Consider the following 13,169-nt stretch of genomic DNA (forward strand, 5'->3'; position numbering starts at 1 on the left):
AGCAGCAGATAATTATTGTTTACATTTCTTTTCTGAGGCTTCTCAGCTAGAATAAGACAAAAATCCTAGCACAGGACTTTCATAAAATATCATGGCTCCAGGGTGATGCCCCACAGCACCGGCAGTCCCCGTCTGTGCCCCACTGACCCCCCGGCAATGCTGTGCTGGGAGCAGGGAGGCAGGGAAGGACTCACGGATTTGGTGGATTCCAGGGAGCCCGAGGACAGCGTGTCGCGGCTGCCGCGGCTCTTGGAGCTGAGGTGGGGAGAGGAGGACGGCGAGTCGTCGATGTAGGGCATCATGTCATGGTGCCGCCGCTGCTCCTCGGCGCGGTCAGCATCGTACGCGTAGCCCGGAGGGGTCCCCCCGAACGGGGCATCTGCAAAACACAACACAGGCCCTGCTCAGCCTGCACAGCCAGGGCTCGGCCCCACAGCTCCTGGGGACACTCATCAGGAAACCCAAAGTCAAAACCCAACTCATCAGGAAACCCAAAGTCAAAACCCAACTCATCGGGAAACCCAAAGTCAAAACCCAACTCATCAGGAAACCCAAAGTCAAACACACATCATTGCGTTCATGTTGTCACCAGAAGTTCATTTCACTCATTCTAAGTCCTAAAAGGCAAAGTCCTTTCTTGTGTTAGTTGTCATTTAATTACAGCTTTTTCCTTCACATCTTCCTTCAAAAGCATTAGCATCAAAATAAATGTTTTTGCCTGCTCCATGAAGTTACCAGTCTGGGTTTAGGAAGCTACTGGGTAACAGACTCTGGGTTTTCTGCCAATCAAGAGCAGATGATGCCCCTGCCAGTTTGGGTAAGATTGGTAATATATAACTCAGGGGAGAACTGTAACTCTCTCCATACTTCTCAGCAACAAGAAGAGTAGGAAAGAAAGGTCCTACATGTCAAATGAACCAACCTACTGACAAAAATAAAAACCTCAAAGGTCCTCTTCTGTTGACTGCCCCTCCTATTTTGAGCTTAACCCCTCAAACAAATAAACAAACCACCACACCTTTCCTTTCTATACATCCCATCTCCCCTCCCCCAAAAGCCCTAAAACAACACATCCAAAACACAAGCAGAAAAGGATGGTGGTATGAGTAGTCAAGCTAACCATTACTGCATGAGACAGCAATGAAAAATGAGTAGCAAAATTGGTTATGGCATCTTTAGTTGTGGTGTACAGACACCGCTCCTGCAAAAATCTGTAACAAGGACACACACTGAGCAGCTCCTTCTGCCATAAGTTAAAAAGCTTTTCATCTCTCTGCATAAAGAAATATTCACAGAGGAGCCAAATTTGGTGTCTACACAGTGACACTGCACCACAACCTCCATGGCCTATGAAGCACTTTCCCCTGCTAAGGGCCAGCAGTGTCCTGTGTGTGACAGTAACAGCCATGCACAGCCCACTGCCCACAGAATGGCAGAGCTGCTCCTCCTCTTTCAGCTACAAGTCACAGAATGCCACCCTTCTCCCCAAACTGAAAAATAACCCCAAGGAGATAGGCTAGATCTGCCTTTCCAGAAGCCAGTGAGCCTTATGGAAGGCAAAGCCATCAAAAAGGAAAAACAGTTACACTTGAGCACAAGCAGAAGCGATTTCTTGTTTTCACAAATATCCAGGTTCTGCTAAAATAATAAGCAGCTGCTGCCAAGCATACTAATAATCCTGTTATACATCACTAAGGCAGGGTGGAGGAGTAACATTTTAAAGCCCACTTTCCTCCCTCACAGTAAACTCAGTTAAAGCATGACTCATTTCAGTAAAAGATGTGAACTTTATGTGGAACAGAATAAAACTTGATCTATGTGGCTTTTTCAGGAGGGAGAGCTGGTCTGGGAATTTACACAAACAATATACTGAAAACCCAACAATAAACTCACTGTAGATGGGAGCCTCTGTCTCAGCTTGTACCAAATGCCACCCAGCTAAGCAACAGCCTGGTACAAGGCCTGGAGGCTGCTGAAGGACTGTGGCAATATTATTTTAACAAACTCAGTGAGTTTTATGTCACCCACCTGCTCGAGTTCTTGCCTTGTGCTCAAGCTCTCAGGGTTCCTCAAAAGACTTGTTAGACTGTGCACAATCACAGCAACAAGAGGGAACGTGCTATCTGTTCTCTGGAAAGAACTTTGGTCTAGATGTTAGAGGTTTCCAGAGCCCACAGCCATTCAGAAAACACCATATAAGTTGATTTGCTAAACAGCAGCTTGAATGGGAGTTGCTGAAAACAGGAACTTTCTAACCCAAGAGACCTGTGATACATCACTGACAAATGAACACGGGTGTTATCCAAGGAGGAGCACCAGTGCTGGGCACTTCTGCTGGCCTCAAGCCCACTCAAGGAAGAGCTCCTTCTTCCTGCAGAAGTTTCTTCCAACTGTTCTTATCCAAACCATTTCTCCACACTCCTGCAGTAACAAGACCAAGTCACTGTGTGAAAAATTAAAGCAGGAATATTTTTTTCACTCCCAGTGCTCACTCTCAAAATGAATAGTTTGCTCCACTTTTGTTAGTGGGGGAGTAAATGCAGACTAAAATACATTAGCAGAAAGGCTTGCAGTGAATAACAGTATTTCCACTTTCCTCACTTTCTCCAGCTAAAAAAGAGCTTCACACTTCTACCTCCCATAACGTATTCTGTCTCCTACTGCACAGGAAAACCTTCACCTGAAACTGGAGGAAACACCAGGTGGAGGATCAGCTCAGAGGGATATTTATTCCAGCTTTGCAACAAGATTCAGTCTACCTTTGAATCACTTTGTGTTTCCCTATCCATAAAAAAGAAAATAAGTCATCTCACAAATCTATCAGTGTCACAGACTGCTATGAGATCTGTTCATAAAGCCCCACACAGAATTTAAAACTTTATTTCTGTATCCTCCAGGGATTCTTCACACATTAAAAAGCTTAGAAGTAGTTATAATCCTTCTTCTTTCTATTATTGCTGAATGCAGCACTGAAATCTACCTACGGAGATTTTAATTATCTCAAAGGCAGAAAGACCTTCTTGCTTTTATTTGCCATTTTTTCCCAAAAAAAGCAAAGTACTGCCACAGCCAGATCCACTGTGCAAGCCTGAGCACCAGGAACAGAGGTAGCCTTGTGTCTCTGTGATGAAAGAGCCCGCTGTTGCCAGGGAAACTGGGTTATTCACATCTCCTCAGCCCAGCACAATGCTCGCAGGCTGCTCAGCCTCCACCTGGGAGCAAAGGACCAAGCAAAGAGATCAGAGCCAGGAGCTCTCCTGCTCTGACACCCGCAGCTGCTCCAGGTGCTGCCAGCTCGGTGCAAGGAGACAGCACACGGGCTCCAACAGGAGCACTTGGCTTCTGAGCCAGGGTCTCTGCTAAGGTGAGCATTAGGAGGGTTCTTATTCTCATTTTAGGGCCAGCCAGGCTCAGAGTTACTATCAATAACTTTGCCATCAAGGCCAGAGGAAGATGAACCACAGCGACAACAGATAACTGCTGACAGGAAAAGGGGCAGGCAAACGAGGCTGATGGCTCCAACACAGCGTGCTGAGAGCCCCAGGGAGACACCGAGGACACAGCTCCACGTGTGCTCTGCTTCTCACCACCAGGCACAGCCCTTCCTCCTCCTCTTTGGGTGACCTGAAAGAGATCTCATCCCACAGAGAAGAGCAGCAGCTGTGACTTACAGAAATGAGCCCTCTGAGCACACAACAGGAGCTGCTTCTACCCCCGGCCCTCTGACATTCTCTCACTGTACCACTCTCCTGCACCAGCACAATGGGCTGTGAACCACCTGGGGCTACAAAGCTCATCATTAATTCACCCATTCTGCAAAAAACCATTCAAGCATTTACTTCCACCTTTGCTTCTGACATCAACAGCCTGGCCTTGTTTTGCTTCAGCTTACATGAGTCTGTTCTAGCATTTCCCTCCTCAGTTACTGCTTCCATCCTCTCATCTTGTTTTTCATCTCTGTCCCATTTTAATTTTCTTTTGTTTTACTCAAATATAATATTCCTTTCCTGTGTGACCTTTTGCCTCCCCTCTTCTAAACTGCATCACTCCCTCACTGCTTCAAATTTCACCTGGCTGGGGGGTAAGGAAGAATCTAACAAATGTACAGTTGCAAATTCACTGGCACTCACACAGCAACACTGCTCCCTTGCCCTGTTGCCTACACCCTTCCTGCTGGGTGCCACATTCATTCTTTGGAAATATGAAATCATAGACCTAATGTGAAAGCAGGAAGGGTAAAAGAAATTAACTTCTAAGTAAAAAAGAAAGATTATCTGCATCTAATCCACAGCCACACAATGGTTCAAATGCACGTGTCATACTTTCACAGCAGCACAACATCCATAGCTGCTTGAGAGGCTTAGCAGCAGCATGCAGAGAAGATTCCAAGCGAGCTGTGCTCCAGCTAATCCTGCTAAAAGAGCAGTGAAGCCACAGCAGCTCAGACCTGCCTGCCTAAGTAAATACCTAGAATCCTGGAGGGGGAAGGGAGCTGTACATCCTGCCAAAGCCCCACATCACTGTGGCTTCTTTGTGAATGGCACCACGGCTAGCACAAGTCTGTAATGTCTACACTCACTCCAAAAACATCCCCACAGCTGCAGAGCAGAACGGAGCTAAGGCAGTTTGCACCCTTGTGTTTCTGTGCCAGGGAATGTGTGAGGCCATGGTTTGACAATGCATTGTCTTGGCAGCAATAGGGTTTTAGGTTTCCCCCATCAAGCCATAAACCACTTCACTGCCCTTTCCCCTCTTATCCCCTTAGTTCTGCAGCCCCACAGATGCCTGTGGTCCAGATAAAGAACTCAGCCAGCTCAAAGAAAAATATCTTTGACGCTTCCCTTCTAAGCTGGATCAGCTCTGTGATCTAGTTCATGGCTCAGAAATCCAAACTGGAAGGATACACACACAGTAGACATGGGGTGGGTACACTTAAAGGCTTCTACTGCAACTGAAGAACACATTAGCAAAACACTGCTTCATTTTCCTTCGGGCTGAAGCTCAGTCAGTTCCTGGGATTTACACGTGGCTGCTTTAGGGATAAGTTACCAGAATGCAACACCCCTTCTATTTTTGTTTTTCCTTTGTAACCTTTAAGTTACTAATGTGCCTTCCAACCTCAGCTCCAGCTTTTGCATATCACTGTTTACTTGGTGATAAACAATACAGAAACATGTCACTTTATTTCTTAGTGCTGGCCAGGCTACTTGGAGAAGGATCAGGGATTCAGGCCCAGTGCTGAGCACACGTCCAAGTACATCAGTGTGGATGGGCTGTGAATGCAGTTGCCTGGGGAATACAGCACCATTCTCTAAAAGATATAATAACTAAGCTATGGAAAGCTAAACATCTTGCTTATTTCTTTGACATATCCTGAATCATCATCTCCAAACCCAGGAGACAGCACACTCAATATGTACCATTTCACACAAAACTGAGATCCACAAATTATAATTATGGTGTTTACCTGTACCAGGAGCCTGTCCCCCAGGACACAAAGATCAAATTGAAAAGAAAAAGAACAAATACGTTTGCCATGTCAAATCCCTACAAATTTATTTTTCTTGTATGGATGAAGAAAAGGCTCTGCTAGGATGCTAAACAGTTTCAAAACAAACTATCTTCTTCATCCTTTCTATCTCTTCTCTACGTAAAGTCTGTACAGCTACATGTAAGAATGTTCAGTGAACCCTGAAGCCCCCCCTCATGTACAAAACCAATTCATTTAGCAACAAAAAGTCCCATTAATTTGTAAACTCATTCTTCAGTACAAGGTAAAATCAAAGACAAAACCATCCCAGGTTAGCTCCAAGCCTGCCTATGGCCTCAGAACACCTTGCTCCTTTAGGAACATGAAGTGAAGCCAGCTATCAGTGCTGACAGACCCTTACCAGGCACCCCATCACTGAAAATGTCCAGGGGATGATCCCTCACACTGAACAAGCTGACTGGGAGCAAGGGCTGCAGTGAAACACAACACAGCTCACCCAGGAAAGAGCCACCAGCTGAAACCCAGGGCTAAACAAGCAGCTTCACCCAGGCTGCACGGTCCCTTCTGCAGGGGACATGAAAGCCTCTCCAGGCAACAGAAAAAAAAGGGAAACAGCACTCCAGGAAGGGAGGTTGCTAAATACATTGCTGGACACTAGAATGACAACTGCAGCTTATGCAGCATGCAGAAAAGGAGTTTGTGAATCCAAAATTTCAGCAGATTTTCCCACAATCACCAACATCCATTTCAGGACTGCATCCTCTGCTCTCTCATTCCAGTAAATCACCTCTCAACCATGGGGAGAGGCTGCAGGAGCAAGACCTGTCACATGTGAATTTTACACAAAGCTTGGATGTCTGCTAAGGAGGGTGAGACTCATATGTGAGTCAAGTGTATGTACAGATTGCAAACTGCATCTTATTTTTGAGATGGAAAGAGGAGAAAGCAATGTACCTTGCATATGGAAGCAGCAAGACAGCTGGTGGTTGTCTCCACCCTCCCTCCCCCGGGGGGATCCCAGGCCAGGGATGTTAACCAGCCTCCAAGAAACTCCTGTCTCTACCACAGATGAGCTTTATCCCCATAGCAGACAGCGCCTTTAAGTCTTTAGGAGATGAATTAACTGCAGTCCACTTTTAATCTTTTAGGTGTGTCAAACCCAGATCATTAAACATCTAAAAAAGAAGATCAGAGTTCTTTAATCTGCCCATATATTCCATGAAGAGTTCATGCAGAGACTAGAGGACAGGTCTGATCTGTTTGCAGCAGTCTGTTACTAAAACATGTTCCATTTGCTCTCACTGGTGTATTTGTGGGGACAGATTAAACATCCATGCAGATCTAATGCCCATGCAGAGAGGTTCCATGATCCACCCACTATGTGAAAGCTGGGACTACTGAGGCCATTCTCCACCTCAGGGAAACCTAAGGCATCCTCCCACAGGACAGAAGCAGCTGCTCACTACAGCTACTGAGAGTGATTAGAAAAATCCAGGAAGCTAACCTGATTATCCAGCAGAGTCCAGACACGACTGCTCTGGAGCATGCAAATTCCAAGGATCCCCCTTCCCTGCTGCTCATCTTGCCAACTGCAGTCAGCAGCCCCGGAGTGCTGCACAGTGAGGAATCAATCACACACACCTCACACCCAGCCTGGCCTGCACAAAGTGCACAGCACAGCAGGCAGCAGAGGTGCAAATTCCCATCTCTCCAAGACATCTGACACAGAGCAGTTTCAATCCAGCTGAAATACTGGGAGGGAGGCACAACCAGTGCACACCACAAACCAGCCAGGGGAGTCCAACTGATAACAAGTTGTGATTAGGAGGAGAACAGATGTTTAGATGTGGCCTTTCAAATACAGGGTGTCTCCACAGCCATTTGTAAATTCTAGGATATACTACAAGCAGTGGGGTGTGACTAACATCAGGAGACAAAGTTACACCCATTGCCACTGCAGAAGGCAAGACTTGAGCCTGTCTCTGACAGCTGACAGTGCCTGCATGTCCCATGTATGTCCCAGTGGCTGCTGCACATCCTTCCAGGCACTTACAAGGTTTAATGGCCCCACTTAGAGCCCTAAACAGCAAACACACACATACATGAACAAGGGATGTGCCCAGCATGACTGGCTGCAAATATCTTGCCAATAGGTAAAGACAGAGATTTGGTCAAGGCTGAATTACAAAGGTACCACCCAGTCAAGGAAGAGAGCCCAAATACCCCCAGTGCAGGCCAGGGCCCAAAGCAGTGAAACTCCTGTTACCTCTTTTCTTTTTTCACTGTTCCTCCTGTTTACCACTGAGTGATAATGGCACAACATCACACCCCATAACACGGATGAACACCTCAGGTTTCTGCCTTAGAGAGAGCAGAAAATGAATCTCTTTCCTTACAGCATCTATGCCTTTGCATTCCTCTCCTGCTCTATGTTTTCTCAGGCAAGTTGGGAAGGTTTCCATGTTCAGTTCATACTGGCAGTCAGGCCACTGGATGTCCTTGGCAAAGGAAACCCTGAAGCTCACTGGAACACCTCTGCAGTTTTCTTTTCCACTCCTTGCTCAGGATTGTGCACCAAGTTTAGCTGTCCCCATTTACTGCAAGTCTAACAGGCAGAAAGCAAATTTGAGGCCTGGTTGCTCACATGTAGAGACTTTTCAGCACAGAGATACATGGACAGGCAGCTACACTCAGAAGTACGTGTGGCTTTGTGCCAAAGGCACCAGGAGCTTTAGCATTGACTAGATCAGAGGTGCAAACTGACTGAAAAAGTTTCCTTGAGAAATAAGGTAAAAAACACCACGAGCAAAACCAAACAAGTAAACAATCATGAGCCATGCACTGCTGTAAGGAGAAGAACCTGGAAGTCGAAAGTATTTCCAACAAAAGCAGGGCCTTCACTATGAGGGCTAAAGTTTTGGGATTCAAGCAGCTCCCCCTGTGTAGGTTCATGTCCATGTCCACTACTGTCCCCTAAATCACATTTGCAGGGACCATGGCAGACCACAGCAGGAGCTGGCTAAGCTAAAAATAACTGTAAAGAGTGTTATTTGATAAGCCAGAGCAGTTCCTGTTCCATTCCACTGATCCTCTCCACACAAGGCAGCAGCCTAAGAACACAGAGGTGGGATGCAGCAAACCTGACTGCTCAGGTCAGCACTACTGCTGTGCTCGAACCACAGCCTTCAATTCAGTTCTAAAAAAGCCATCAGCAACAAAGCCCAAGTGGAAACTGCACGTATGGACTGCATTGGAGGGCTGCTGCTCTCATTCCCAGGTGGCTCTGTCATCTGCCAGGTGAATGGAAGAAAATTCCAACCATGATCACATATTATTTACTATTTTCTCTTCACAGCTGCCTCAGACTTTTGCAGTCACTTTAAACATTTGGCAACAGGAATCTCCAGAGAAGGAGATTATAAAATTAACTGAATCAAAATGGAGCAATTCTCACCCCATGATCTCTTAAAACCCCTCCCCATGTCTATATACACCTTTTCCTGTATTTAACTAGAGCAGACCAACAGTCCTGGCATGTGGAGAGGAAAGGGCCTGTTCAAACAAGAGCTGAACTGAACTGACAGTTCTCTGAGGAGGGAAGGGAGGGTCAGCCCTAGGCAGTGGGGGGTATTAAATTCTATTTAAAAGAAACAGTAAAATGTCTGATAAGAACACTGTTGTTTTTCCAGATCTTCAACCTCTTTCAGGGTGAGTTGCTTTGGCTTTATTTTTGTGCAATATTGTTTTGTTTTCTCACTAATGCATCTGGGACACTAAGAAGCCAATAAAGGTAGCTCCCTCTTCCTGTTTACATTGTAAATCTACCCATTGACATCTTACTTGTAACACTGTGAAAAATAAGTATTGATTTACTATCTTGGCCTAGAAAAAGCAGCCCAAGCTGAATGCCTTGCTAGGCAGATGGTTCTGCCTACACCACTGACAACCCCTTCTGAACACAGCTGCTGCCCAAGCTCAGTGCCTTCCTGTCATCTGGCTGCAGAAGAAAAAACACTTCTGTGTCATTCATAATCACAGCAAGGTACTTATAGGAACTTCTTCTATTAAAGATGCTGAAGGTGGAACACAGCTGCCTACCAGCATTAGTAAACACCATCTTCTCCCCACCTCTTTCCCCTTGAAACCACTAGGTTAAGGTGAAGGTCAAGGTCTGCTCTGGGTTAGGAAGTTCTCAGCTGACATACCACACCACCTTTTTCACAAACTGTGCTTCTGTGTGGAGCCTGCTTTTAGAAGTAGAAGTCCTCCTCCAATTATTATGAAGAATAAATTTAGAAAAACACAATTCAAGAACAAGCAGCACAGTGGTGCCAGAGTTCTCTGAGAAGCTGAAAAGCAGATGAGAGGAAAGACCTCTCAGTCTGAGCTCGTGGTGTACTTCATCAGACACCAACAATGCTGGTTTACACTTCAGCATCACTGACTGATTCATTGCTCTTCAGATTTTATTAAAACATGGGATAAGAGGGAGCTTATTTTGGTAACACAGATGTGTTACACCACCACTTCATTAAGCCCTGCCATCCCACAGCATGAGTGAGCCAACAAGGGATTTTGAAGACATGCCAAGGGGAAGCACTAAAACACCAATGAATTCCAGCCAAAGGAAAACAGGACCACATCAGCCCCAACTGAGACAAAACAACCTGTGCAGATGATGGTGCCCCCAAGAGCTTTGTTCTATACCCAGACTTGTACACACCAAGCTCCTGCTCAGACAGCAGCTCCCAAAGCAGACTGAGTGTTCTCATGCCCAGCAAGTCCCAAAGCAGTTTCACTCAGTAACTTTGCACCAAGGCCAAGAACTGAGCTCCTGCAGCTCCCCAGTACTTGGAGGGGAGCTGTGGATATGCAGGGATCACAGAGCCAGGCAGGATCAGAGCCTGCCTGCCTGAACAGCTGACACACACACACACATACACACACACACACACACACACATTCCTCAAGGGCACCCAGAAGCTGCAATTCAGCTCAGCTGGTGCAGGAGAGGGCAAAGCAGGAGAAGGACTTACCTGTGAAACCAGCTCTGTCCAGTGCAGGCCCCAGAGCAGCCTCTGCACTATTGCTGTACTGCAGGTGATGGAGCCAAGGATTGCCCACAGCCAGGACTCACCCCAGGCAAGTCACAAAATAAACAGAGTTCCAGGGGAGTGTGCCTCCACACCCCACACCCCTGCACAAGAGCTCTTTCCCTTGAGGTGGAAAAAGCTTGTTAAGGAAACACTCTGTGTCCAGAGTGAAAAACCACAAAACATACACCAAGTGTCTGTACATAAACACACACACATTTACATATACACCCTAGAGAAGAGGAATGATCAGCTGTCCCAGCTATCTGGGAGCAGATTTGGTCTGCCAAAACACAGGCTGAACCCAAGCAATCCACAGCAGACTCCTACTGAGCAGTCTGCACAGCAGGGTAAGATTTTAAAAGATTAAGCAGTACAGCATGGACAGTCACATACAGAGCACACACGGCCAATGATGATGCTTGCTGCTGTTAACACTTTCATTCCCAAATTCCACTGCTTAATAAAAACAGGTGAGGAGTCTGAGCGGCTATTCCAGAACATAACAGAAGCCAGAGGCAGAGAATTTTCACAGGAGCTAGTTTAAAGAAAGAAAACTTTAAAACCAATACCACAGCAAAAGAAATGCTTTTTCCATATGGCTTTGGAATTACTTTCTCCTTTTATTTCCAGTGACACACCCCTCCAAAAGAGCCAGACAACTATCCTTCAAGCTGAAGCACTGAAATTCCAGAAGGAGTGATAATCACAGTGGTCTGACACTGGCACTTAAGACCTGCTTCTGATTTCAAGCCTGAAAAAAAAAAATCAATTATTTACCAGAATTACGACCTACTTAGCAGATAATAGCCTGGGATCTCCTCCCTCCCCCCTTTACAAGCAACATTTTGCTAGAGAACAAAGCATTAGAAGGGAAAGTGTGTGGGAGCAGCAGGAGCAGGGGCTGTTGTCAGGGGCTCCCAAGCCCCAGTGTGCCCACATCCCTGCCCGGGCAGCTCCCAGGGGGCAGCTGGGGATGGAAGCAGCTCCCTTGTGCCAGGGACCCCCGAGCCCTTTGCTTGGCTGAGTGCTGCAGGGAGCTGGCAGTGCCTGTGCAAACCCTGGCTGTGACACGTTCTGCATGAACTGACTCTGCAATTAGTGTTTTGAGAGGAGAACAGTTCTACAAACACAGAAACACAGAGAGAAGGTCTGTGGAGGGCAGCCTAGATCCAAAATCTTGAAGACATTGAGCTTCCAAAAGCCCTTTATGTCAGGCAAGAGATAAGAGAACTTGGTGCCAAAACGCATTACAAGTACACATATGGTCCTGGCACCTTAACCAGACACCTTGAAAGAATACAAACCTAAATGGCTCTTTGGCCTCATTGAATTCAAGTTAACAGAGGTGGGATGTAGAAATTCACAGCAGCTTGTATTGCAGTGGAAGGTACTTTAACCCCACCTACCCCCAAGGAACTGATTTAGAAATTCTGTCAACCTGAACTCCTTAAATAGTCCAGAGGCATGTCCGGAAGCAAACAAAAATCTTAGATGGGATAAACTGCTTACTGGAAGGGGATCAATCACTTGTCAACAGAAGAAATCCTCACAGTTATGCTCCCCTGTCACAGGGAGAGGATCCAGGCCATGGTTTCTGACTTGACTGGATCATTTTGAAAGGGAAAAAGATTAGCCAGGCCCAGCTACTTGCTCTGAACTGAGTAAATGGTGTGTACAGTTAATGCTTGTGCCAGTAGGGGAGCACACGCCCAGAAGGATGGCTGCACTCCTCCATGCAGCACAGCTGCCTCAAATCTTCATTCCTTTTAAAGGAAATGTATTTATTTATTTTCATCTCTTGCCTTTCATCTCGTGTTTGCAGACAGTCAAATATTTTGAGTGAAAACTTCAGCAAAAAGCCTAACCATCTTTAAATGGAACACACGTACAACCAGAAGCAAGTAAAACACAACAGGGGAAAAGAAAGGAACACTTGTACATCAGCACTATATTTAGACACTGCTTTACTGGGACTGTTACAGAAACTTGGAAGACGTGTTGTGTTGATGCTTGGTCCAGCCCTAAAAAGCTTCAAGCAATTTGCCACAGCCCTGAAATAGAAGTTCTGACGTTTCAGACTGCAAGCTGCACAGAGCAGATACTGTTCAACAGCACAGCCACTGTTTTCTACAAAACCTCTGCACACCACTACGTTTCCTGCATTAATGCTTCCTTTAATTTTCTGCAGCAATTTTAAACAACAACTACACTGTCTGACAGACTCACACACTTTGATAGGTTTGAAATACTGAAGAATTAATAGGATTAGACAGGATTCCTGTCAATATTACTACAGCAGAAAATAAAAACACTACTTCTAAGTTACTACATGAGACTAGCCGGCCAATTATTTCAAGCACAGCATCCACTCACATAAAGTGGAAAGTTTGATCCTCCCCCAAGAACAGGGTTTGACAGACAGTCCCAAAAAAATAAACCTTAACCTGGGGATTTGTTTTACTTCCTCGGAGTGGGGGCATGCCCCAGTCCAGATTTTATATAGCTCATAAAATGCACTTACCCAGCACAGGGGGCACATATTTAACTACAAAAGCTGTATGTGGCAATGGAAACCCTGTTCA

General features: G+C 45.9%; 1 protein-coding gene across 1 annotated transcript in view; it reads right to left on the reverse strand.

Moving 5' to 3' along the window:
- The window catches only part of BCR (BCR activator of RhoGEF and GTPase), a 98,904-nt gene that overhangs the window by 51,288 nt on the left and 34,447 nt on the right, over nt 1-13,169 (reverse strand). Inside the window, exon 2 of the mRNA XM_064392545.1 lies at nt 195-379. Coding sequence (XP_064248615.1) covers nt 195-379 — 185 coding nt within the window. The remainder of the gene's footprint in view (nt 1-194; nt 380-13,169) is intronic.

Source organism: Passer domesticus, chromosome 17 (assembly GCF_036417665.1).
Source record: "Passer domesticus isolate bPasDom1 chromosome 17, bPasDom1.hap1, whole genome shotgun sequence".
NCBI lineage: Eukaryota > Metazoa > Chordata > Aves > Passeriformes > Passeridae > Passer > Passer domesticus.